This window comes from Mustela nivalis, assembly GCF_964662115.1.
Source record: "Mustela nivalis genome assembly, chromosome: X".
NCBI lineage: Eukaryota > Metazoa > Chordata > Mammalia > Carnivora > Mustelidae > Mustela > Mustela nivalis.
Window position 1 is genome coordinate 108,648,766 of NC_139040.1, and position 24,705 is coordinate 108,673,470.

The 24,705-nt window shown below is 37.4% G+C and overlaps 1 protein-coding gene across 1 annotated transcript in view; it reads right to left on the reverse strand.

The window, feature by feature from the left end:
• Nucleotides 1-327: 327 nt before the first annotated feature.
• IL1RAPL1 (interleukin 1 receptor accessory protein like 1) overlaps nucleotides 328-24,705 on the reverse strand; it is a 1,316,605-nt gene continuing 1,292,227 nt past the window's right edge. Inside the window, exons 10-11 of the mRNA XM_082716862.1 lie at nucleotides 2,905-3,075; nucleotides 328-2,457 (exon numbers count right to left, since the gene is read on the reverse strand). Coding sequence (XP_082572988.1) covers nucleotides 1,739-2,457; nucleotides 2,905-3,075 — 890 coding nt within the window. The 3' untranslated portion in view covers nucleotides 328-1,738. The remainder of the gene's footprint in view (nucleotides 2,458-2,904; nucleotides 3,076-24,705) is intronic.

Consider the following 24,705-nt stretch of genomic DNA (forward strand, 5'->3'; position numbering starts at 1 on the left):
GGAATCACTACAGGAATGTATAAGTTCTATATCAGTGTTTTCATCACATTGATTTCTTTTTAACTAAAAGCTACATAGGTAATATTTCCCTTTAACAATTCCACCCTCTGCAAGTTCCTTGATGACTGATTTTGCATCGTCTTCAACATGAATATGTATTAGCTGCTTATGCCATTGATTTCAAACATAAAGCTAAATGGTAAGGGTTGAATTTCCTGGGAGCATCAGCTTTCTGTTTCTGAAAGATAGAATTACACAGTTAAAATAAAACGAATTATTTATACAGTAAAATTATTTTAAACACTTTCTCATCTAATTTAAAAACTATTTTGTGTAAATAATGTTTATTTTGAAAATAGTGATTTCTGTTGGTACTCATATGTTTGACCTCCTGAGTTCTTATATAAACACTTTGATATTACTAAGTGTTGCTTATGTTCACAAACTGAAACCAAACACTTGATTCTGAATGTAGTTGAAAATTAAATACAGTGAATTAACATTTAAATACAAGGGGATCCCATAGTAAGTTTCACAGATTTGTTCTGACTCTTTAGAAAATAACATTTCGTATAATACAAGGTGACAAAACATATTTGATGACACATCCTGTCCTTCCCTTTGGTTTGGAAGCCTTCAATGTAAATTTCATTTAGACTTGTGTTGATTCACCCTTTTGAGTTAACCTGCCTGGCATTTGCACATAATCTCATTTGCAGAAAAATTATAGAGGGAAAAGAGGAAGTAGAATATTAAACAAAAACAGCCACAAACACATTCATGCCTTTCCAGGAAGTGATCAAATATAGGGCTTGATTTTTTTTGTGGTTTTTTTTTTTGTGTTTTTTTGTGTTTTTTTTTTTTGTTTTTTGTTTCTTTTGTTTTGTTGTGTGTGTGTTTTATATATATATATATATTTATATAAGGGTACATCAACTCATTTAAAAAACAGAAACAACACTCTCTCCCCCATTTTCAGGCCCTCGATCTTCTCTTCTTAGCACACTGTAGTGGTCACTGTCAAGTGACTAGCACACTTCTGGGTCTGGAGTGTATTCTGACGAGCAGTGAATTAAATGTTAAGACAGTTAGACCCACCCCCACCCCTGCTCAGAGTTTACACATCATGCCGCCATTAGAAGGGTAGAGGTGGGGAATGAGGTGGGACAAGGAAGAGATTCAGGGCTCTGATTGACGGGGCCCTCCTACGAACCAGTGTTCTTCTCATCTTTTTTTTTTCCTCCCAAATGGCAATGCTGGCATTCGTCGCACTGCTCTCTGAAGGCCCACGTGGCCCTGCTGATCCTAGGCAGAACCCAAGAGAGGATCCGGTGCTCCTTGTCCCATCGGATAGATTTGTCCAAGCACCCCAAGGAAATGTTAAAAGCAAAACAAAATCAAGAAAAGAAAATAAAACCCATTCTAAAACTGAACTAATGAAGCAAAAAAGGGTTTTCTATCTATACAGAAGTCTCTTCTTTAAAAAAAGGTAAATTTACAAATTCCAATGACATATAAAACAAAGTCAAAAAATGTAATGGTAAGAGACATGGTAAAACAGGAAGACACTGATGCTACAAAGAAATTGCCAAAAACATATGTACAAGACCCTGTTTTTCCTCGTGTTCTAGAGATTGTAATGCATGTTTTTAACAGCAGCAGTCGAGGATTTAGTTCCAGGCACTGGGCTGCACACTCCGCTCAAGCTCCCAGGGACGGGATGTCCCTTGCTTTTCTGTCACCAAATCACACTGGATATACTGGTCTCCCTTGGCAACAGCGGCAGGATGGCACTGTTTGTGTGGGCCTCGTCTGGATTCTGCTCCCTGCTCGATTTTGTCTGTGGCCGCTGCCCGTTGATGAGTGTCATAGGGATGTTACAATAGGTATGCTGATTTCCTATGGAGGTAAGAGGCAGGGTGCCGGTAGGAGGTACGTCGTACTCATAGCTTCGGTAGTAGTGTTTCTGACGCATTTGTGAATGGTACGTGTTGTGAAAGGTGGAACGGAGGTCTGGATGGGCAGTGGCTAGAGCTGTGGAGGTGGCCGCGGCCATGGAGATGGCCGAGACAGTCTGCAGCTCCCCAAAAGGCCCCTGCTCACTAACATCTAAAGCCTGCTCGTGCGTAATGGGTTCTATCCTCTTAAAAGGCATTTCATACTGTAAACGTTTCCAGAACTTAGAGTTCAACTTGTTGCATTTTGGTCCATGCCATTTAATAACCGTCAGGAGCTTGATGGTGTGCTTGAGGGCTTCCACCTCCTGGTAGTTCATAATGCCTCGGAGTTCGCTGCATTCAATGAGTATCACTTTAATTTCTCCAGTGACGAGCATGTTTCGAAGTCTGGTCTCCAGTTCAAAGATGCTCCAGCCCCTTCTGACTACATAATTTGGGGTCATGACAATAATCAGCCTCTTGCTTTGATCTACACACCTTGCCACATCTTCAATGTATGCTATAAAAGAGAAGAGAGCTTATCAGAATGACGGGATCAAACATCTGCTCCAGAAAGCCCCAGCAGCTTCTCTTCCACACATTACGTGAAAATTGTTGCTTGCTAGGTCATACCTCAGAAGATGAAAACAGCCAATGACCGCACCAAATAGAATACGGGCTTTGCTTTCCTCAGCGTTAGAAATACTTTTCCTAGGTACAAATCTCCCATTTGTTTTTTCAAACGTCAAGACTCATAAAAGGAGGTGCTTTACAGAATAGTGGAACTAGCTTCTCAGGGGCATCAGAAATTAAGTTTCATGTGAACATATAATGACATTTCTTTCTTGAGACACTGATACTATTTTTGATGTAGAGAACCACAAGTTAACATTCTGCCTAAAAAGAATGATGACACACAGACCGCCAAAAAGAGTATGCACACCTTCAAATGAAAACATTAACTTACTTCCAGTTGGGATTAAATCTCTATCTGGTATGAACAACTTATATCCATAATGTTTTTCAAGCATGTCAGGTAGGATTTCAAGAGCAAAGCGTTCTTCTTCCCCAGTCTCTTGATTCCACTGGTCAGGGTCCACTTTGGTGTATGATAAGTATGCATCATAATCTTTATTGTCTGTCAAAAAGATTACAGAGTAAAGTTGAAGTCACTGCTCGCCAAAGAAAACATTAGGACATGAAAACATTCAACTCTTTTAAAAAGACATCTCTAAATGCCCTACTTTGGGGAGACCAAAGAAAGGAGCTTCTACTAATTTTCAATAAGAATTCAATGATGTCAAATATTCTGGAATTCATTTGGAGGTATTTTTATTTGTTGGTTTTGTTGTTGTAAAGACAGTAGTAAGAAAATGAACAAAAAGAGCAATGGAATGTTAACTTTTAGCATTTTTGATGTATAGGTCATAGAGAATCTTGACTGCTTATAAAAGGCAGTTGGTTCGATAGTATGCTCTTACTCTAAGTAACTGTACATTCAACTAATCCTGTCCTTGGCCATTTAACTTTGTTGAAAAGAAAAAAGAAAGTGCACCTGGCTTGACCACAGAGGAATGGTATTTTGATTGTGGGCACTGTACTGATTTTTTAAATTTCTTTTTTATTGTGTTATGTTAGTCACCATAAAATACATCATTAGTTTATGATGCAGTGTTCCAAGATTCACTGTTTATGTACAATAGCCAGTGCTCCATGCAATACGTGCCCTCCTTCATACCCATCACCAGACTCTGCTGGGGAGAAAATAAAATCAAGCGTGGAATAATTAGTTATCTCCTGGGAACCAGTTCTTGGATTTGGGGACTTAGAATATTATTCCACTTGAATTATTTTAGAAAACCGTATTGTTTTGTTGATCTTCATTTATCTCACATGTAAAATACTGCCAGTATTTTTTATTATGTTTATCAGTTTGACCATGAGAATAAAACATTACAAAATAAATGAATGAAACTTTGTTCTAAAATCAGTTTCTGGGGCGCCTGGGTGGCTCAGTGGGTTAAAGCCTCTGCCTTCGGCTCAGGTCATGATCCCAGGGTCCTGGGATCGAGCCCCATGTAAGGCTCTCTCCTCGGCAGGGAACCTGCTTCCTCCTCTCTCTCTGCCTGCCTCTCTGTGTACTAGTGATCTCTGTCTGTCAAATAAATAAATAAAGTCTTTAAAAAAGTAAAATAAAATCTATTTCTTTCCTTCTTCTTTCCCCTTTTTACATGGAAACTCTTCAAATATTTGATGACTGCTGTCATGCATTATCTTGACCTTAATTTTTTTTTAACATTAAGCATCCCAAATTTCCTATTTGTGTTTCTCATTAAAATAAGTCATGTATCTTCTGGATAGTCTCTCATTCATCCATTGCCTTTACGGATTGAGATATCAGGATTCATAATTCACCTCAAATCTAAATGCTACCAATATACAGAGTTTACCAAATATCAATCCTTAGCCCTCTTTTGTACTTCCCGGATGATTGTCGGTGTATTACTGAATTATCAGATCAAGTTGAATTGAAACATCCCTAAATTTCAGAACAAAATGAGCTTTGTATTTGGCACAGAACATTTAAAACTTTGGAGTTATAAAACATCAGAAATAGAGGGATGTCCTTAATTGTTGCTCTGGGTGGCTTTGGGGAACTCCCTTTGACCTGGGGACACTAGAGTTCACTATCAGAGATCCATATAGGTGTGTTCATTTTAGTAGTCTGATAGTCCCCAGTCTTCTACAAGTTATTCTACAGTTAAAACTTGTTAGGGCAAACTCAGAAAACTGTTAACTCTATCTGAAGTTAACATAGGTATACAATAAACTAACAACTAAAAAAAAAGAAAACAAAAAAAGAATTCAAATTCAGATCTAAAAAAAAAAGAAAGAAACTAACAACTCTGTTATAGGCTGTCTGAAAGAAAACCTTTAGGTATAGTAGATTTTTTTTTTAAGATTTATTTATTTATCTGACCGACAGAGATCACAAACAGGCAGAGGGGCAAGTGGGGGGTGGGGGGGGAAGCAGGCTCCCTGATGAGCAGGAAGCCCGACTGGTGGTGGGGGGGCTTGATCCCAGGACCCTGAGATCATGACCTGAGCCGAAGGCAGAGGCTTTAAAACCCACTGAGCCACCCAGGTGCCCCAGTAGATTTTTTTTTAAACAGGTTTCAGATTAAAAAAAAAAAAAAAGTATAGAAAAATAGGAATCATCCCAAACATGCCATACTCTGATATTTGCTATATTCCTTATTCTTTAACCAGGAAATAGCTTTTTATAAATAAAAAGCTATTTTATAAAAAAAATATTTTATTTTATTTTATAAATAAAATTCGATTTTCACCAAAAACGATAATTGCATTTGCTACAGCAGGTCATGCAAATATGCCAGCAGTCAACAGTGGTACAATTTTGTTGATGTAAACACTTTAGTTGAATAAGAAATCATAGAAAATAGTACATAATAAAGCTAGGATGTAAGACCAGTTAATATTTAATTAAAGTGTCCATTCATTAGATATTCCCACATGCCATATCTGAGATATAAGACTTCCTTTACAATATCCGTCAGTAGCTACCAGTCTAGTAGGAGATGTAGACAAGTCAATAGGTTATTTCTAGGGGACAAACATGTTGCTAAGACTGTTATAGGGGTCATGGACCAAAGGGAGGACTCCTTAAAACAGAGTGGATTGTAGAATGATTTCATGCATATACTATTTTCTTTCTTGGAAGTTGTTTTCTCCCTGTTTGCTACACAGTACTATAACATGTTGAAGTTTGCCCAGATCTGGGAAATGTAAAAGCCAGATCCTCATTCTTAGACCTTTGTCTTCTCTAAGCTTAAAATATTTGAAAAGCAGATCAATATGAACACCAATAAGAACAGAGCTCATATGACTCAGAAGAGATGCAAACAACTGACCTACTGATACTGTTAAGTTTCAGCCTGATATCACCATTGCTTACATGACACTGTCTGTTCCTCTGCCTCTTCCGTGGAGGTCTCTCTTCCAACTCAAATGCTTTATTTCTCAAGATATTTTCTGTGCCTGCTTCACTTTTCTCTCAGCCCACTTTCCCTTAAAAATCTCCTCTTCTCCCATGACATTAATAATCACTTCTACGTAGCTAACCCCCTGATTTAGATGTGCAGTCCTGTCTTCCTTCTCATGAACTACCACCCATATCCCTCTTTTACCTGTAACCTGGGCCCCTTAATTTGGATGCTCAGTGTGCACCTCATATTCAACATTCTCACAACATAACAAGCTTTCCATCTCAAGCTCTGTTCTTCACCTTTTATTCCACTTTAATAGCATTATAATCTCACTTTTTTAGTCTCCAAATGTCAAATATATGTTCCACTTATCCTTTTTAATTACTGATAATCTCATAGGCATTCACTGGTAAAAGTCCTTTGGATTCTACTTCCATCCTGGGTCAGGCCCTACTCCTTTCTTAGCTGTTATATAAGTCTGTTTTAGTAGGTCTTCCTCTCTGTTTCTTTCCACTTCTGGCCCATTCCACATGGAGCTGTAAAATTTATCTTTCCAAATCTCACCACTGATTATATTTATGGTATCCTGGAAAATAATAATGTTTACTCATTGTCAAAAAGCCAGCAGGTAGATCTGTTTCATTGATTTCTTTTGATTTTGAGTCTGCTATCTTTGACTTGGACATAATCTCTTTTCCCATGTATGGTATTATTGTGCTCACATCTTATCTTTTTTATTTGACCACAATATCCTTGACTCAGATATCTCACCAGAGCTTGTAGATGATCAGATTTGTTGATTAAATAAATGGATAATCTTTCATTTGCATATCACACGACTTGTGTTTTACAGCCAGTGTGGGGATTTTCTCAAGACCTGGGATTATTTTCTAGGAGAAATGGCTTTGGAGATATACACTCCATGCTGCCTGGACTCCTCAAGGAATTACTAGAAGCTATGGGGTCAGTATTTATCACGTTTCCTTTGGAAGAGTCTTGAACTATAGTTTCTCACTATGAGTCAAAGGAAGGAAGACCTTACAGACCTTATAAACTCCTTTGAAAAAGTGGTTTCAGACTTGAGCATGAATGACAACAATTTGGAGGGATTGCTGAAATATAGATTGCTGGGCCCTACCTCCATAGTGTTCCATTCAATAGTTCTAGAGTAAGTTTTTGAATTGGCATTTTTAAAAGATTTGTTTCTTAGAGAGAGAGAGAGAGTGTGTGTGTGTGTGTGTGTATGTACCCAAGCAGGAGAGGCAGAGGGAGGGGGAGAGAGATTCTTAAGCAGACTCTGAGCTGAGCACGGAGCTCTACCTAGGTTTAATCTCATGACCCCAAGATCATGACCTGAGACGAAATCCAGAGTCAGACACTTAACCAACTGCACACCTATGACCTCCAACAATTTGCATCTATAACAAGGTCTCGGGTAAAGCTACTGCTGGTTCAGGGACTACACTTCCAGAAACTCTGCTCTAGGATAGGGTATAGGCATCCCGAGGGCTCAAGGGCATGAAAGAACTGCCTGCAGCTGCTGGTTAATTGGCCAGAGAATGACAAAACTAATCACTGCAGTGTCAGATCCATGATAAGTGGTGCTGATACTTACAGGGGATGTACTCTAAACAATCCACACTTTCACCAAAAAGGAAGTAGATTCTTGCCTAGAGTAATGTATACATTAACTATATTAAGCTTAAATGAACCTCAGGAATTGGTGCTAAGGCCTCAGTCAGTTTTTATATCATCTGGACAAATTTATAGAAGTAGTTAAGCTGATACCTCTTCGATAAAAAGAAGTTGCTCACATGCAGATTATCTTGGTAGTAAATGTGGCTCAAAAGCCCCTTGTGAGCATCTGCGGCAGCAGCCTCAAATCAATGGAACACTTGATTGATATCTAATTCCTCTCTTTCCCCAGGGTCTCTGTCAGAGCAGTAATGGGCTAGGCATTTATTTACTACCAGAAGGAAACTCCTGATTTAAAAGCTATCAGACTGCAAACATCATGCCAGATACCATACTAAATTCAGCAATGTTCTCTGACTCAAAGATCATATATCCAAGCTTTCTTCTATTTTCTCAATTCTCAGATAAATATGGATCTTGGGTAACATCTCTTTAATTTTGTTTAATATCTGTAAGTACTTATATTGGTTTAATATTTATAAGAACATATATTGACTTAATATCTTAATGTCTGAGTTTTATATGACTGGAGAAACTCTGAAAAATTGACATTTTTATAACCATAGAAAAAACAGAACTATGCTAAGGTTTTTAAAGAATAAGTCTGTGATCTTTTCAGTTCAACTTAAGTTTATAAACAGCTTAAAGGTGGTTAATCATAACAGGGTAGTACAAGAGTATATTTATTTTTTTTTTGTACTTTTTAAAAAGATTTTATTTATTTATTTATTTGAGAAAGAGAGGGATCACAAGTAGGCAGAGAGGCAGGCAGAGAGAGGGGAGAAGCAGGCTTCCCGCTGAGCAGAGAGCCAGATGCGGGGCTCCATCCCAGGACTCTGAGATCATGACCTGAGCCAAAGGCAGAGGTGTAGCCCACCGAGCCACCCAGGCACCCCAAGAGTATATTTCTTATTCTAAACTTTATTCTTTAAATTTTATTTTCTGTACTTTAAACCCTCAACTATAATTCTGTTCACTGAAGAGATAGAAAACAGCTGGTGTACATGCTCTTTGCAATAGTTTGCACAAATTCGAACATAGCCATTGGTTTACTCTTCCCATGACTTTCAAGTGATTCTGATTGCAATATTCAACAAAAAATGACAAATGGGAATGATGTCAGCAAAATGGCCAAAAATAAGACATCTGTGTCTAAATCCCTTCTGCCATGGTCCAGAGCAAGTCCCGCCCACCCAAGGTCCACACAGTGACCAGACAGACGCTTTCCCAGGGACCTGGTTGGAGCCATATCTGTCCACATACCTGGTGAAAGCCCACTGACTAAAGACCCAACTGTGGACCCTGAAATGTACAATTATACAGGCACTATCCTACTGAGCAAGGTACTAGAGGTAGGTCAATAGACCCAGGTACCAGAGGAGATCCTTGCCCATATGAGCCCCTGGTAACAAGTCTGCCAAACATGGACCTCACTACAGACCCAGAAATAGCTGCACAACTGGCTCAAACCCAGAATGACTGCAACTCTGTACGTAAACCCATTGGGAACAGACAGAAGGATTTTACCTGCTGAAATCATTCTATGAAGACTACAAGAGGTGTTTGTTCCTTCAAATGTACAGACATCAGTGCAAAGGTACACAGATCACGAAGAATCAGGCAAACATTATAATACCAAAGGAAACTAATGAAGTTCCAGTAACCAACCCCAAAGAAATGGAGATCTACAGTTTGTTTGACAGAGAACTCAAAATAATCATCTTAAACAAACCATAGAAACTCAACTATAGAAATCTTGCAGGCCAGGAGGGAATGGGATAAAACATTCACAGTGATGAAAAAAAAATGTCAACCAAGAATATAAGAATACTATACTCAGAAAAGAAGTCCTTCAAAATTAAGAAGAAATTAACTCATTCCTAGACAAACAATAGCTAAGGGAGTTTATCACCACTAGATCTGCCTTACAAGAAATGCTAAAGCAGAAAAAAAGAAAAAAAAAGATGTTAAAGGAAAATTTTCAAGTTGAAATGAAAGGACATTAAATAAAAACATGAAAACATAAAAATATAAAACTCAATGGTAAAGATAAATATATCATCAAATTCAGAATACCCTAATACTTCTATCTCTAGTATAAAAGTCCACAAAAATAATATTAAAAATAACTACAATTATTTGTGTTAGTTCTGTGATAATTACTATTGGTATTTTTTTAAAAAAGGTTTTATTTATTTATTTGACAGACAGAGATCACAAATAGGCGGAGAGGCAGGCAGAGAGAGAGCAAGGCAGAAGCAGGCTCCCTGATGAACAGAGAGCACAAGGCAGGGCTTGATGTGGGCTGGATGTGGGGCTCGATCCCAGGATCCTGGGATCGTGACCTGAACCAAAAGCAGAGGATTTAACCCACTGAGCCACCCATGCACCCCTAACTATTGGTATTTTGTGGAGATTACATTAATTCTATAGATTGCATTGGGTAATGTGGACATTTTATCAATATTTGTTCTTTCAGCCCATGAGCATAGAAGGTCTTTCTATTTGTTTGTGTTGTTTTTAACTTCTTTCATCAATCTTTTATTGTTTTCAGAGTACAAGTCTTTCACCTCCTTGGTTAAGTTTATTCCTAGGTATTTTAATATTTTTGATGTAGTAGTAAGTGGGACTGCTTTCTTAATTTCTCTTTCTGTTGCTTCATTACTGGTGTCTAGAAATGCAATAGAAAAATTATCTTAAAACTCGAATGGAACCACAAAATGCTTCCAAATAGCCAAAAGAATCTTGAAAAAGAAACAGAAGCTGAAGGTATTACAATTCCAGATATTAAGTTACACTACAAAGCTGTAGTAATTAAAACACTATGGTACTTACACAAAAATAGACACATAGATCAATGAACAGGATAAAAAGCCTAGAAACAAGCCCATTATATGATCAATCAATCTTTGACAAAAGAGGCAAGAATGTGCAATGGGAAAAAGACAATCTTTTCAACAAATGGTGCTAGAAAAACTGGACAGCTACATGCAAAAGAATGAAACTGGATAACTTTCTTACACCACACACAATAATAAATTCAAAATGGATTAAAGAGCTAAATGTGAGATCTGAAACCATAAAAATCCTGGTTAGAGAAAACGTGCAAGAATTTGACTGATTAAGCTGTAGCAACATTCTTCTACATAGGTCTCCTGAGGCAAGGGAAATAAAAGCAAAACTACACTATTGGGTCATTAAAATAAATGGCTTCTTCACAGAAGAGAAAACAATCAATAAAATGAAAAGACCACCTATAACCTATTGATTGAAAACAAGCAATAAAACTAAAAGACAAACTATAGTGAGTGCAAGAAGATATTTACAAATGACATATCTAATAGAGGGTTGGTATACAAAATACATAAAGAACTTATACAGCTCAACACCCACCAAAACAAATAATCCAATTAAAATATGAGCAGAAGACGTGAACAGACATTTCCCTGAAGAAGACACACTTATGGCCATCAGCATATGACAAGATGTACAACATCACTCATCAACAAGGAAATGCAAATCAAAAACATGATGAGATATCACCTCACACCTATCAGAATGGCTAAAATCAACAACACAAGAAACAACAAGTGTCGGGGAAGAAGTGGAGAAGAAGGAACCCTCGTGCACTGTTGGTGGGAATGTGGAATTGTGCAGCCATTGTGGAAAACAGTATGGAGGTTCCTAAAAAATGTATAGATAGAACTACCCTATGATCCAGTAATTACACTACTGTGTATTTACCCAAAGAACCCAGAAACACTAATTTGAAAGGATATATGCACCTCTACATTTACTGCAGCATTATTTACAATAATGAAATTATGGAAGCAGCTCAAGTGTCCATCGATAGATGAACAGATAAAGAAAACATGTATGTATATATAATGGACTATCCTTTAGCCATAAAAAAAGAATGAAATCTTGTCATTTGTAACACATGGATGGAGCTAGAGAATATAATGTTAAGTGAAATAAGTCAGAGAAAGACAAATACTCTCATATTTTGTTAAGAAACAAAACAAATGAACAAAGGGAAAAGAAAAGAGAGAGAAGAGAGACAAACCAAGAAATAGGCTCTTAACTATAGAGAACAAGTTGATGGTTACCAGAGGGACAGTGAGTGGGGGAATGGGTGAACTAGGTGATAGGGATTAAAGAATACACTTATGGTGAGCACTGAGTGACGTATAGAATTTTTGAACCAGGATACTGTATACCTGAAACTAATATAACACTGTATGTTAACCACACTGGAATAAATTAAAATTAAAAATAATAACTACAGCTACAATAATATCTTAATGGATACACAATATAAAAAGATGTAAATTATGACAATTGCATAAATTGTGGGAAGAGGAAAGTAAAACTATAGAATTCTTTATGCAATTGAAGGTAAGTTTCATCAACTTAATATAGTCTTTTATATCTATTAGATGTTTCATGTAAACCTCATGGTATCCACAAAGAAGAAACCTATAATAAACACACAGAGGTTAAAGAGAAGGATATTAAAGTATGCAAGTCAAAAAAAAAATCACAAAGGAGGACAAGAAGAGAGGAAGAAGGGGAAAAAGGGAAAAAAAAGCAAAAAAAAACCACCAGAAAATAACAAACGAAGTGACAATAGTACATACGTACCTATCAATAATCACTTTTCTTTTGTAAGATTTTGTTTATTTATTTGACAGGGAGAGACACAGTGAGAGAGGAAACACAAGCAGGGCGAGTGGGAAAGGGAGAAGAGGGCTTCCCAGGGGAGCCGCATGGGGGCTCGATCCCACAACAATGGGATTATGACCTGAGCAGAAGGCAGACACTTAATGACTGAGCCACCCAGGTGCCCCCTCAATAAGCTCTTCAAACGCAAATGAACTAAATTTTCCAAACAACAAAGAGTGGCTGATGAGATCAAAAACTAAGATTCAACAATATGCTGCTTACAAGAGATTCACTTTATCTTTAAAGACACACATAGACTGAAAGTGAAAGAATGGAAAAAGATATTCCTGCAGGTGGCAACTTAAAGAAAATAGGAGTGGCTATATTTATATCACATACAATAGATTTGCAGTGAAAATTGGTCACAAGGGACAAAGAAGCTCTCTCCATATTATTCATGATAAAGGGGTCAATTCATCAAGTGGATATAACAACTGTAAATAGATGTGCTCCCAATACAGGAGTACCTAAATGTGCAAATATTAACAGAACTGAGGGGAAAATAGAGAAAAATATAATGATATTAGCATGTTACAATACTAGATTTACTACACTAATAGATACTAGATCCACTTTCAATACTAGATAGATCATTGAGATAAAAAAAAATTGAAAAGGAAGAGTAGATTTAAAGAATATTACCTTATACCAGTTAGAATGGCAAATATTAACAAGGCAAGAAACAACAAATGTTGGAGAGGATGTGGAGAAAGGGGAACCCTCTTACACTGTTAGTAGGAATGCAAGTTGGTGCAGCCACTTTGGAAAACAGTGTGGAGGTTCTTCAAAAAATTAAAAAGAGAGGTACCCTATGACCCAGTAATTGCACTACTGGGTACTCATGACAAAGATAGAGACATAGTGAAAGGAAGGGCCAAATGCACCCCAATGTAGAAAGGATGACAATCCAACTTCTGCATTAACATGGATGGGACTGGAGGAGATTATGCTGAGTGAAATAAGTCAAGCAGAGAATGTCAATTATCATATGGTTTCACTTACTTGTGGAACATAAGGAATAGCATGGAGGACATTAGAAGAAGGAAGGGAAAAGTGAAGGGGGCATAAATCAGAGGAGGAGATGAACTATGAGAGACTGTGGACTCCAAGAAACTGAGTGTTTTAGAGGGGAAGGGGGGTGGGGGATATGTTGGCCCAGTGATAGGTATCAAGGAGGGCATGTATGTGTTATAAGTAAATGCATGGAGCACTGGGTGTTATACATAAACAACGAATCTTGGAACACTACATCAAAAACTAATGTACTGTATGGTGACTAATAAAACATTAAAAAACAAGAATACTATAGACCAAATCAACCTAACAGACATGTACAGAACATCCAGAAAAAAGTAGCAAAACACACGTTCTTCTCAAGCATGAATGAACATTCGTTAGGATAGATGGTATGTTGGACAACAAAATCATTATTAGTCTTCTTTTTCTGACCACAGTGGTTTGGGACACTATGGAAAGATTTACAAATATGTGGATATTACATGACACACTCTTGAACAAGTGATGGGTCAAAAACGAAAGCAAATGAGAAATCAGGAAATATCTTGAGAGAAACAAAAATGGAAACACAACACAATGAAAATTGAGATGAAACAAAGCAGTTCCAAGAGAAAAATTTATAGTGATAAATGCCCAAATCTGATAGAAAAGAAAGATCTCAAATAAGTATACCTCAAGGAATTAGAAAAAGAAAGATAATATGAGCCCCAAGTTAGTAGAAGGCAGAAATAATAAAGATTGAACAGAAATAAATGAAATGTAGAATACAGAGATAATAGAAAAAAATCAAAACATGAAAAGTTGGGTTTTTATTTTTTTATTTTTTAAAAGATTTTTTATTTATTTACTGGACAGAGAGAGAGATCACAATTAGGCAGAGAGGCAGGCAGAGAGAGGGGAGGAAGCAGGCTCCCCACTGAGCAGAGAGCCTGATGCGGGGCTCGATCCTAGCACCCTGGGATCACGACCTGAGCCGAAGGCAGAGACTTAACCCACTGAGCCACCCAGGTGCCCCCAAAAGTTGGGTTTTTAAAAAGATAAACAAAATTGACAACCTTTAGCTAGACTAACCGAGAAAGCAAGAAAAATTAAATAAACACAATTATAAATCAGAGAGGCAACATAACAACTGGCACCACAGAAATACAAAGGATCATAAGAGGCTACTATGAACAATTATATGCTAACAAATTAGATAACCTAGAAGAAACACAGAAACTCCTAGAAACAAATAACTTTCCAAGACTGAACTGTGAAGAAATAGAAAATCTGAACAGACCAATAACTACGGAAATTAGAGCATTAATCAAAAAACTGTCAACAAAGACAAGCCTATGCCCAGATGGTTTCTCTGGTGAATTCTACCAAATATTTAAAGAAGAAATAATGCCAAACCTTCAGGGGAAGCAGCAGGCAGAGAGAGGGAGAAGCAGGCCCCTCGCTGAACAAGGAACTTGATGTGGGGCTCGGTCCCAGGACCCTGGGATCATGACCTAAGCCGAGGGAAGACGTTTAACCAACTGAGCCACCCAAGTACTCCAAGCCAATACTTCTTATGAATATAGATACAAAAATTCTCAACAAAATACTAGCAAACCAAATTAAGTAGCACATTAAAAGGATAATACGGCATGGTCAGTGAGATTTATTCCTGGGATGCAAGGATAGAGCAACATATGCAAATCGATAAGCATGACATTCCACATTAATAGGATCATGGACACAAATCATAAAATTTATAAATAGATTAAAAAATTAGTTTGACAAAAATTTATAATTTCATTATAACAGTTCTCAGCAAATTGAGTGCAGAAGAACCATACCTCAACATAATAAAGGCCATATATGACAAACCCACAGCTAAGATTATACTCAATGAAAGCTGCAGGATTTCCTTCTAAATTCAAGAACAAGGTAAGGGTGCCCACTCTCTCCACTCCCATTCAACATAATAATGGCAGTTCTAGCTACAGCGATTAAGCAAACAAATAAAAGGCACTTAAGTAGGAAAGAAAGAAGTAAATTTTTTTCTTTGCAGATGACATGATTTCACATATAATAAAACCTAAAGATTCCACCAAACATCTGTTAGAGCTACTCAACAAACTCAATAAAGTTTCAGGATACAAAGCCAACATATAAAAATCTGTAGCATTTTTATACAATAACAACAAATAATCCATTTGGAAAAAAAAAAAGAAAATAAATCCATTTACAAAAGTGTCAAAAATAAAAAAATAATAAAATACTGAGGAATAAATTTAAATAAGAGGTAAAAGATCTATACATTGAAAACTAGAAGACATTAATTAAAGAAACTGAAGACATAAATGAAAAGGCATCCCATGCTCATGGGTCAGAATAATTAATATTACTAAAATGTCCATACTACTCAAAGCCACCTATAGATTCAATATAACCTCTATCAAAATTCCAAGGACATTTTTCAGAGATATAGAAGAAACCATCCTAAAATTCATATGGAACTAAAAAAGACCCTGAATACTAAAATTAACAAGTCAGAAAACAATAGATATTGGTGAGGATGTGGGGAAAGGGGAACCCTCTTACACTGTTGGTGGGAGTGCAAACTGGTACAGCCACTCTGGAAAATAGTATGGAGGTTTTTCAAAAAGTTAAAAATAGAGCTACCTTATGACCCAGCAATTGTATTACTATGTATTTACCCAAAGTGATTTGAAAGGGCATAAACCCCAATGTTTATAGCAGCATTGTCCACAATAGCCAAACTATGGAAAAAGCCCAGATGTCTGTCCATTGACAGATGAATGGATAAAGAAGATGTGGTATATATATATACACACATATATACACACAGATATATAATGGCATATTTCTCAGCCATCAAAAAGACTGACATCTTATCATTTGCCATGACATGGGTAGAACCAGAGGGTATTATGCTAAGTGACATAAGTCAGTCAGAGAAGGACAAATATCATATGATTTCACTCATACGTGGAATTTAAGAAACAAAACACATGAACATAGGAGAAGGGAGGGAAAATAAAAGAAGACAAAATCAGAAGGGGAGAAAAACCCTAAGAGGCTCTTAACTCTCTGAAACAAACTGAGGGTTGCTGGAGGGGAGGTGGGTGGGGGAATGGGGTAATTGGGTGATGGACATTAAGGAGGGGACTTGATGTAATGAGCACTGCATGTTATATGCAACTGATGAATCACTAAACTCTACCTCTGAAACTAAAAAAAAAGACCCTGAATAGCAAAAGTAATCTTGAAAGAGAGGAGCCCAGCTGGAGGCATCATACTTTCTGAATGCAAACTATACTACAAAATTATGTAAGAGAAAGCAGTATGGCGGTAGCATAAATACAGATACACAGACCATTAGAACAAAACTAAGAGTACAAAAATATACCCATGCATATACAGAAAACTAGTATTTGACAAGGGGGCCAAGAATAATCATTGGGAAAGGATAATATTTTTAATAAAAGGTGCTAGGGAAACTGGATATCTACATGAGAAAGAATAAAGTTGGACCTGTCTTATACCATTCACAAATTTTTTAAAGATTTTATTTACAAGATTCACAAGCAGGGAGAGGGGCAGAAGGAGAGGGAGAAGTAGGATCCCCGCTGAGACAAAGCAGAGGCCTAACTGACTGAGTCACCCAGGCACCCCTACCTACCATCCACAAATTTTAACTTGAAATGGATTTAAGACTTAAATGTAAGACCTGCAATCATAAATCTCCTACAATAAAACATACGGAAAAGCTCCTTGAGATTTTTCCAAAGACATACAAATGGCCAACATGTATGTGAAGAGATGCTCAACATCACTAACCATCAAGGAAATGCAAATCAAAACCATAATGAGATCTCACCTCACACCTGTTAGGATAGCTATTATCAAAAAACGAGAGATACCAAGTGTTGGCAAGGATGTAGAAAAAAAGAACTCTTGCACCCTGCTGGTGAGGATGTAAATTGGTACAGCTACTATGGAAAACAGTATGAAATTTCCTCAAAAAAAAAAAAAAATCAGAAATAGAACTACCATATGATCCAACAATTAAACTTCTGGGTATACGTCTAAAGGAAATAAAATCACTATCACAAAGGGGTATTTGTACCCCAGTGCTCCTTGCAGCATTATTCACAATAGCTAAGACATGGCAACAACCTAAGTGTCCATCAACGGACAAATGGATAAAGAAAACGTGGTTGATATATACAACAGAATACTATTCAGCCATAAAAATGAAGGGAATCTTGCCATCTGCAACAACTTAGATTTGAAGGCTTTATGCTAACTGCAATAAGTCAGACAAAGAAAGACGAATACTGTATGATCTCACTTACATGTGAAATAGAAACAGCTGAACTCAGAAACAGAGTAGAATGGGGTTGCTAGGTGCTGTGGAGTGGGGGAAAGAGAGTGATTTTGGTCAAGGGTATAAACTTTCAGCTATAAGATAAACAATTCTGGGGATATAACATATAGAATGGTGACTATAGTTAACAATACTATATTTTATATACTCAAGTTACCGAGAGATTAGCTCTTAAATGTTGCTACAAAAAATAGCAGTTATGTAGGTGATAGGTATGTTAACATTGTAGCAATCATTTCACAATATATACATCTCTCTATATATCTATATTTATAGCTATATCTATATCACACTGTGTACCTTAAACTTACATCATTTCTACTATAACTCAATAAATCTGGGGGAAGGGGAATAAACAAAAAAACCCCAGCAAGACCTATCAATCAGCTAGTTACCTTGTTACTTGAAGTCAACCATCTGGTCCAGTAGAATTTTCCCCTTCCATTGACTGAATTAACCACAATATTTTTATTAAAAAATACATTTGTCGGGGGAAAAGGAAGTTTGGACTCTGGAGAGTTAAGAAATAAAACTACGAATTTAAGATACCATTTAAGAAAACCTTGATGAGAAAAGGAAAATATGAAACTATCAGGAATGAAAAAGTAGTTTGGAAAAGTGATAAATATTTTTCTTTATGACATATGAGAGAACATTAGTCAATGCTCCTTAGGAGTACTGAGAAGCCAAAGGATTCATGGATTTTTTGAGAACAATGAAACTTAAGAAAATGTAGATTGGAGGGGTGCCTGGGTGGCTCAGTCAGTTAAGCATCTGACTCTGTTTTGACTCAGGTTGTGATCTTAGGGTTCTGATATTGAGCCCTGCCTCCAGCTCCACGCTAAGCATGGAGCCTGCTTGTGATTCTCTCTCTCCTCTCCCGCTACCCCTCCCCTTTGCTGATGTGTTCACATGCACTCTCTCTCACACACACTCCAATAAATAAATAAATAAATTCTTAAAAAAAAGAAAATTGTAGATTGGTGATTCTATTCTCAAGATGAAGGTGGTGGTTATATTGGATCTGGGCTAGGAAAAAGACTTACTAATAATATAAATGCCTTAAGATTGACATTTGGGTCTTTGGGAGTTTTCAACCTTTAAACACCTATTGAACAGCTGTGAGAGGTTATTGGTAGCTGGCCATTTAGAAAAATTGTTCCCAAATATTTTTAACTTTCGTATGTGAAACTGACTAGTGAAAGAGGTCATCATTCAGCAGATGGGTTACCAAAGGAGGCCTGTGGAGGGCTTAATGATGAATAATGTGTTTTAAGCCAAAAGGTGATTTTTGGGTTGCCTCGGTGGCTTGGTTGGTTAAGCATCTGACTCATGGTTTTAGCAGAGGTCATGATCTCAGGGTCATGGGATTCAGCCTTGCAACCAGCTCTGAGCTCAGTGTGGAGTCTGCTTGGGATTCTCTCCCTCTCGTCCCTCTCTAACCCTCCCCCCTACACATGCTCTCTCTCACACTCTCTCCAAAATAAATAAATAAACAAAATCTAAAAATCATTTTAAAAGATGACTTTCTATGTTTTCATATGGCATATTAGCATAGAAGTATGTGATCATTAAAAATTAGCATGATATAATTTGAATAAATAAGTTCTTTTAAAAATTAAGCCACATTTCTTTCTTGTGTCTCAGATTTGCCTTCCTATGATAGAAATTTTAAGTAAAAAAACTCTGTAGAATTGGATGATATATCATTTAATAAATAAACATTAGTCATACAATCTTAATATTTTGATTTTTGATTATCAAATATCATTGCTTTAATAAATTTCACTTTTCATTTCAATCCTGCCATGTCAACATCTGGCAATTGTATTCCAAAATAAATTAAAGCTGTTTTGAGTTTTACACATTGCAATTTTTGCAATATTATTCTAGTTTACTTGTTTTGTTACTTGGTACCTTCCTGGACTATTTGAACTCAAACACTGAAATGTGACAGTAATTAAAATATATATGTCATGATATAGTGAACCAAAAATAGCCCCAGCAGGTGAGGTCAAATCTTGACTACCACTACTTGTAATTTCACTCATTTGAGACTATGTTTGCTGATCTATAAAATAGCACATTTCTAAGGTAAACATCTAGCATGAAATGGGTCCCTGACATATAGCAAAGTTCCTGGCCCAAAGGAGGTCCTTGCATCCTTGAGGGGGAAGTGGGCAGTGTAGATGTTAGAAATCTTAAGAGGGTAAGAGTTAGCAGAGTGCTAAATAGGGAACAAAGTGTTGGAGATAAGAAGGCTTGTTTCCTACTAAACAGTTTATGACTTTGGGCAAATTGTATGCCAAATACAACTACAGGTCTCTCCTTCTGGAACGGAAAAACACATTCTAGATTGTTCATGTGTGTGCAAATTATCTAATCAGTACTAATCAACAAACCAATAACTAAACCAAACAAAAAAAAAAGCAAAAAGCCCCTACAGGATTTCTAAATGATTTAAAGAAGTACCGTTTCACTGATGGACATGAGACAATAGTTCCTGCAACTATTAATAGTCAGTAACCCTATAAATGAAGGAGAAAGAGAAAGAAAATCTATGACTTAAGATGACATAGATACCAATTTGTTTCATATGCATGAAATGGAACAGATGTTCACATTTTTCAAGGGTCAAGGGGTGGAGATTATAAAAGATTGTTCTAAGTCGTTTTGTCTAATACCTATAATAACTCCCAAAGTGGAACTAGAAGAGCTCTTTTTTCTTTTTCTTTTTTCTTTTAAGATTTTATTTACTTACTTGACAGAGAGAGAGAGATCACAAGCAGGCAGAGAGGGGGAGGCAGGCTCCCAGTTGAGCAGAGAGCCCAATGCGGGGCTCGATCCCAGGACCCTGGGACCATGACCTAAGCTGAAGGCCGAGGCTTTAACCCACTGAGCCACCCACGTGCTCTTTTTTCATCTTTAAAATAGTGATCACAGTGTTCTTATAAGCTTGCCCTGCTACGATTGTAAGCTTGCACCTCATACCCCAGTGTCAGGGGATAAAACCAATACAGAAACAGTTTGCACTTTGAGAAAAACAAACATAAAGTGACAAACATAAAGTGACAAGGTGAATCTTCACCTTGTCTAGCACTAGATCCTCCCCGCAAAATGAAACCTTAAGTTTGCTCACATAAGTTACTTCCTAGTGAAAACTTATGCACTACCTTACCAACATCTATCAATATGATAATCATCATGTAGGAGAGCTGGTGTTTCTTGTTTTCTCCTATTAATGGACTATCTATGACTTCACAACCTTGTTTTTCTTTATAAGTCTATTACAATTTTTATTTGCAGAGCCAGTTCCAAAATCTAGACAATTCTTCAAAAATTGAAGTAATAATTCTTTACTTCTTGACTTGGTTTTTGAGACTTCCTTTAACTGAAATAAGTTAAATGACAAGGAATCTTTTTTTTAAAGATTTTAATTTATTTCACTGATAGAAATCACAAGTAGGCAGAGAGGCAGGCAGAGAGAGAGGGAAGCAGGCTCCCCGCTGAGCAGAGAGCTGATGCTGAACTCGATCCCAGGACCCTGAGATCATGACCTGAGCCAAAGGCAAAGGCTTAACACACTGAGTCACCCAGGCGCCCCAATGACAAGGAATCTTGAAATCACAGTGCTCTACAAGTAGTAAGCATTCACTAGTGAGTTCCCATTACTCAAAAGCAAAAGGACTATTTAAGATGTGTCTAAAGTGCCATTTTTGTAAAGATGAAGGAGAAAATAATTGGACCTTGGGATGATAAAGGAAATCTTTAGAAGTTAGAGGGAAAATATGAACTGCGTACGAGAGAGACGGAGAGACCGGAAGAAAGAAAGGAAGGAAGAGATGAGGAAAAAAGAGTCGAAGGAAGGGAGGGCAGAAGCAAGGAAGGAAGAGAGGCGGGGCGGGGGGAGAGGGAGGAAGCAGGCAAGCAAGGTTATAACCTTTATATAAGCTTTAAACAAAGTGTAAGGGAAATCCCTGGCAGAGGCATGGAGAAGGGAAGGACTTGGGTGTTGTCATGATAACTGTATTTTCTTTGTACTTATCCTAGGACAGACATTGGTCTACTGTGCTAGTGTAAGTTCTGCTCTAGAGACAGCAGCTTACTTTATCAGGAAGGTCAGCTAGTATTTCATTAGAATAAGGCCACACCCCAGAGGAAGCCCCCACAAGTGCTTTGACTATCACTAGTTGTAATGAAAAGTAGACACTTTGTTAATTAGCACAGCGGATATTAGAAATCAGATTTGATTTCTAAAATTAGTGGCTTTTTACTAAATATAGTGGATCTTGGAAACCAGCTCTCCATGGTAAAATCAGTGCTATTCAAGACACTTGGATGACTTAACATAATATAGAGACACATCACTCCCCTGCAAGCATCTAGTGGGGCCATTGGCCATGCCCCCTTAGGGAAACTTTTCCAGACATGATTCCAAAATGGTCCTGTGTTCAGAGGAAGATTATTCTTAGATGTCATTACATAATGAGCCTAATCCTGCCACATGTACTTCAGGGGAAACTTTCCTGTAAGTTTTTAGGGGACACACACAGACACACACGTGCACAACAGACAGCCGGAATGTCTTCCAGTTTACAGGATGGGGTCTATGTTTGTTAATAAAGGCATATACAACAGAATTTGTCCAAATTTTCTTCCAGTATGTAATAGAACCAAGCTGGTGGGAGAGTAGTTAACCTTCTCCTGACCCTAATCATTACAGTTACCTCATTTACCTAAAAAGATCTTAGAGGGGCGCCTGGGTGGCTCAGTGGGTTAAAGCCTCTGCCTTTGGCTCAGGTCATGATCCCAGGCTCCTGGGATTGAGCCCTGCATTGGGCTCTCTGCTCCGTGGGGAGCCTGCTTCTTTCTCTCTCTCTGCCTGCCTCTCTGCCTACTTGTGATTTATCTCTGTCAAATCAATAAAATCTTAAGAAAAAATTTAAAACAAAATCTTAGAATTATGCCAACATCTCCTTCTAACTGAAACTCTGCATGGTCTGATTCCACAGAGGTGGCAAGGCAACAATTTAAGTTGGGTCACCCTGCAGCAGCAGTTGTTTCCTGAACTAAAAAGCCTGGACCTGCTCTGGCAGGAACATCCAGGCATTTTTTTTCCCTAACAATCACAGTAAATGTGTACTTAAAAAGAAAATTCTGGCTGAGTGTGGAGGATAAAACGCAAGGTTGGAGAATGAAGACCAAGAAGGTAGTGTAGGAGGCTTGGACAAGGAAGAGCAATTGAATGAGGAAGCAGTCTATTTTCAAGAGGTACAATTAGGTGATAAAAACTAAGAGAACTAGGAGAAGGACATTTAGACTTACGGGCTATTTACACACTAATGCAACTGAAGATAGGGTTGTTAAGTGTGATCCAAAAAAGTGGGTATTGTAGAATGAGAAGTGCTAAGACCTAGATCCAGAGGAAACAATAAAATGTAAAATTACGTAGAAGGGAACAAAGCGTGAGGCAAACAAATCAAGGCAACAAATCATCAATGTATTCTCTCTTGGAAAAACAGAATCTTTCTGACACAGAACTGATAAAGCCAGGGAATGCCTATCCTGATGACCCAAAAGGAATTGAATGGATGTGTTCCTGACACCAGCTACTCCATATCCCAGTCTGACACAAAGGCTGAAATTCGTGGAATTTGGAGTTATTTGGATCTGGGCTTAAATTCTGTCTTTCTAGCTGTGTAATTCTCTGAGTATCAACCAAGTAGCCAAGACAGCACTTGCTATTTAATAAATAGTCAACGAATCTATCATATCACCAGAGTGAGACATTGCTTCAAAATATTAACTAAACTTTCCCTATTCTTTTTCATACTCTTTGCCTTTCCTTATATCCAAGAGTATTTTATGTATTCCCCCTTTAGGGGAGCTGATGCTGTGGCCAAGAATCAAGAAGGCATCACTAAACTTTTGACTTCTGGGTTACATTTTTTAAGCCAAGTCAAGAATATGAAAAGCCAGGGGTCTCTTCTTAACAGTTATGTTTTCTTTGGAAGAAGAAAGGACTGTGGGAGACCTATGAAGAATGGGAATGCAATGATGTCAGAGAAATTTCCCACTAATGGAAGAGTAGATCATTATTCAACCATAATAATATGTGTAGAAAGATCTAAGGGGATGTGACTAAGGTTTAGAGGCAGGTAAACTATCCAGAATCTTCTACCATTCAGAACATGACAAAGAAAAACTGCACTGGATATAATAGTTTTGGGGAAATCATTCATTTCATTCAGAACACAAACTAAACACATTGCAAATAGGGTTAATAGATCAAGTGAGATGCTCAGCTAATCTGCTTTTTCAAACATCTCCTACTATGCAAACTGTACAAACAACATCAGATCTTTACATTATACTGAACAGACTAAATTTTTAAAAGGCATAAAACAGTAGGGACTCAGGATTCAATAAAATAGATATTTTGGATATAGACCTATTTTCAAATCCCATTTTGGCCACTTATAGTTATGCTCATGTTATCTTCATCAGTACATTATCTAACCTCTGGGAGCCCTAGTGGCCTTATCAGTAAAATGGAAATTGTAATACTGACCTCAGAAGTTTTTGAGCCTTAACAAGAATGATTTAAGAATGCCTAGCACTTTTTTTTGGTACTCATCCAACAATAGCCCTGCTGTTGACAATTTTCTCATATCTCTTTGAAGGAGTCGCCAAAAAATTTAATACTCCGCACATACAGGGAAGAAAGTTAGGAACAAGTACAAATCAGCACTGAAAAATGTAAAATGCCCCAGCCATGCTGCGGGCACGGACTTCACCCTCATGGGATGGGCAAAAGGTTGCACAGCCTATGTAAACTAGTCCTGTTCACAAGCCTGACCACCCACAATGCTACCTGTGGATTTAGTCCACAGGATCCTGGAAAGGTAGGAACACAGCCAATCCCTTCATTTTCCTTTGTACT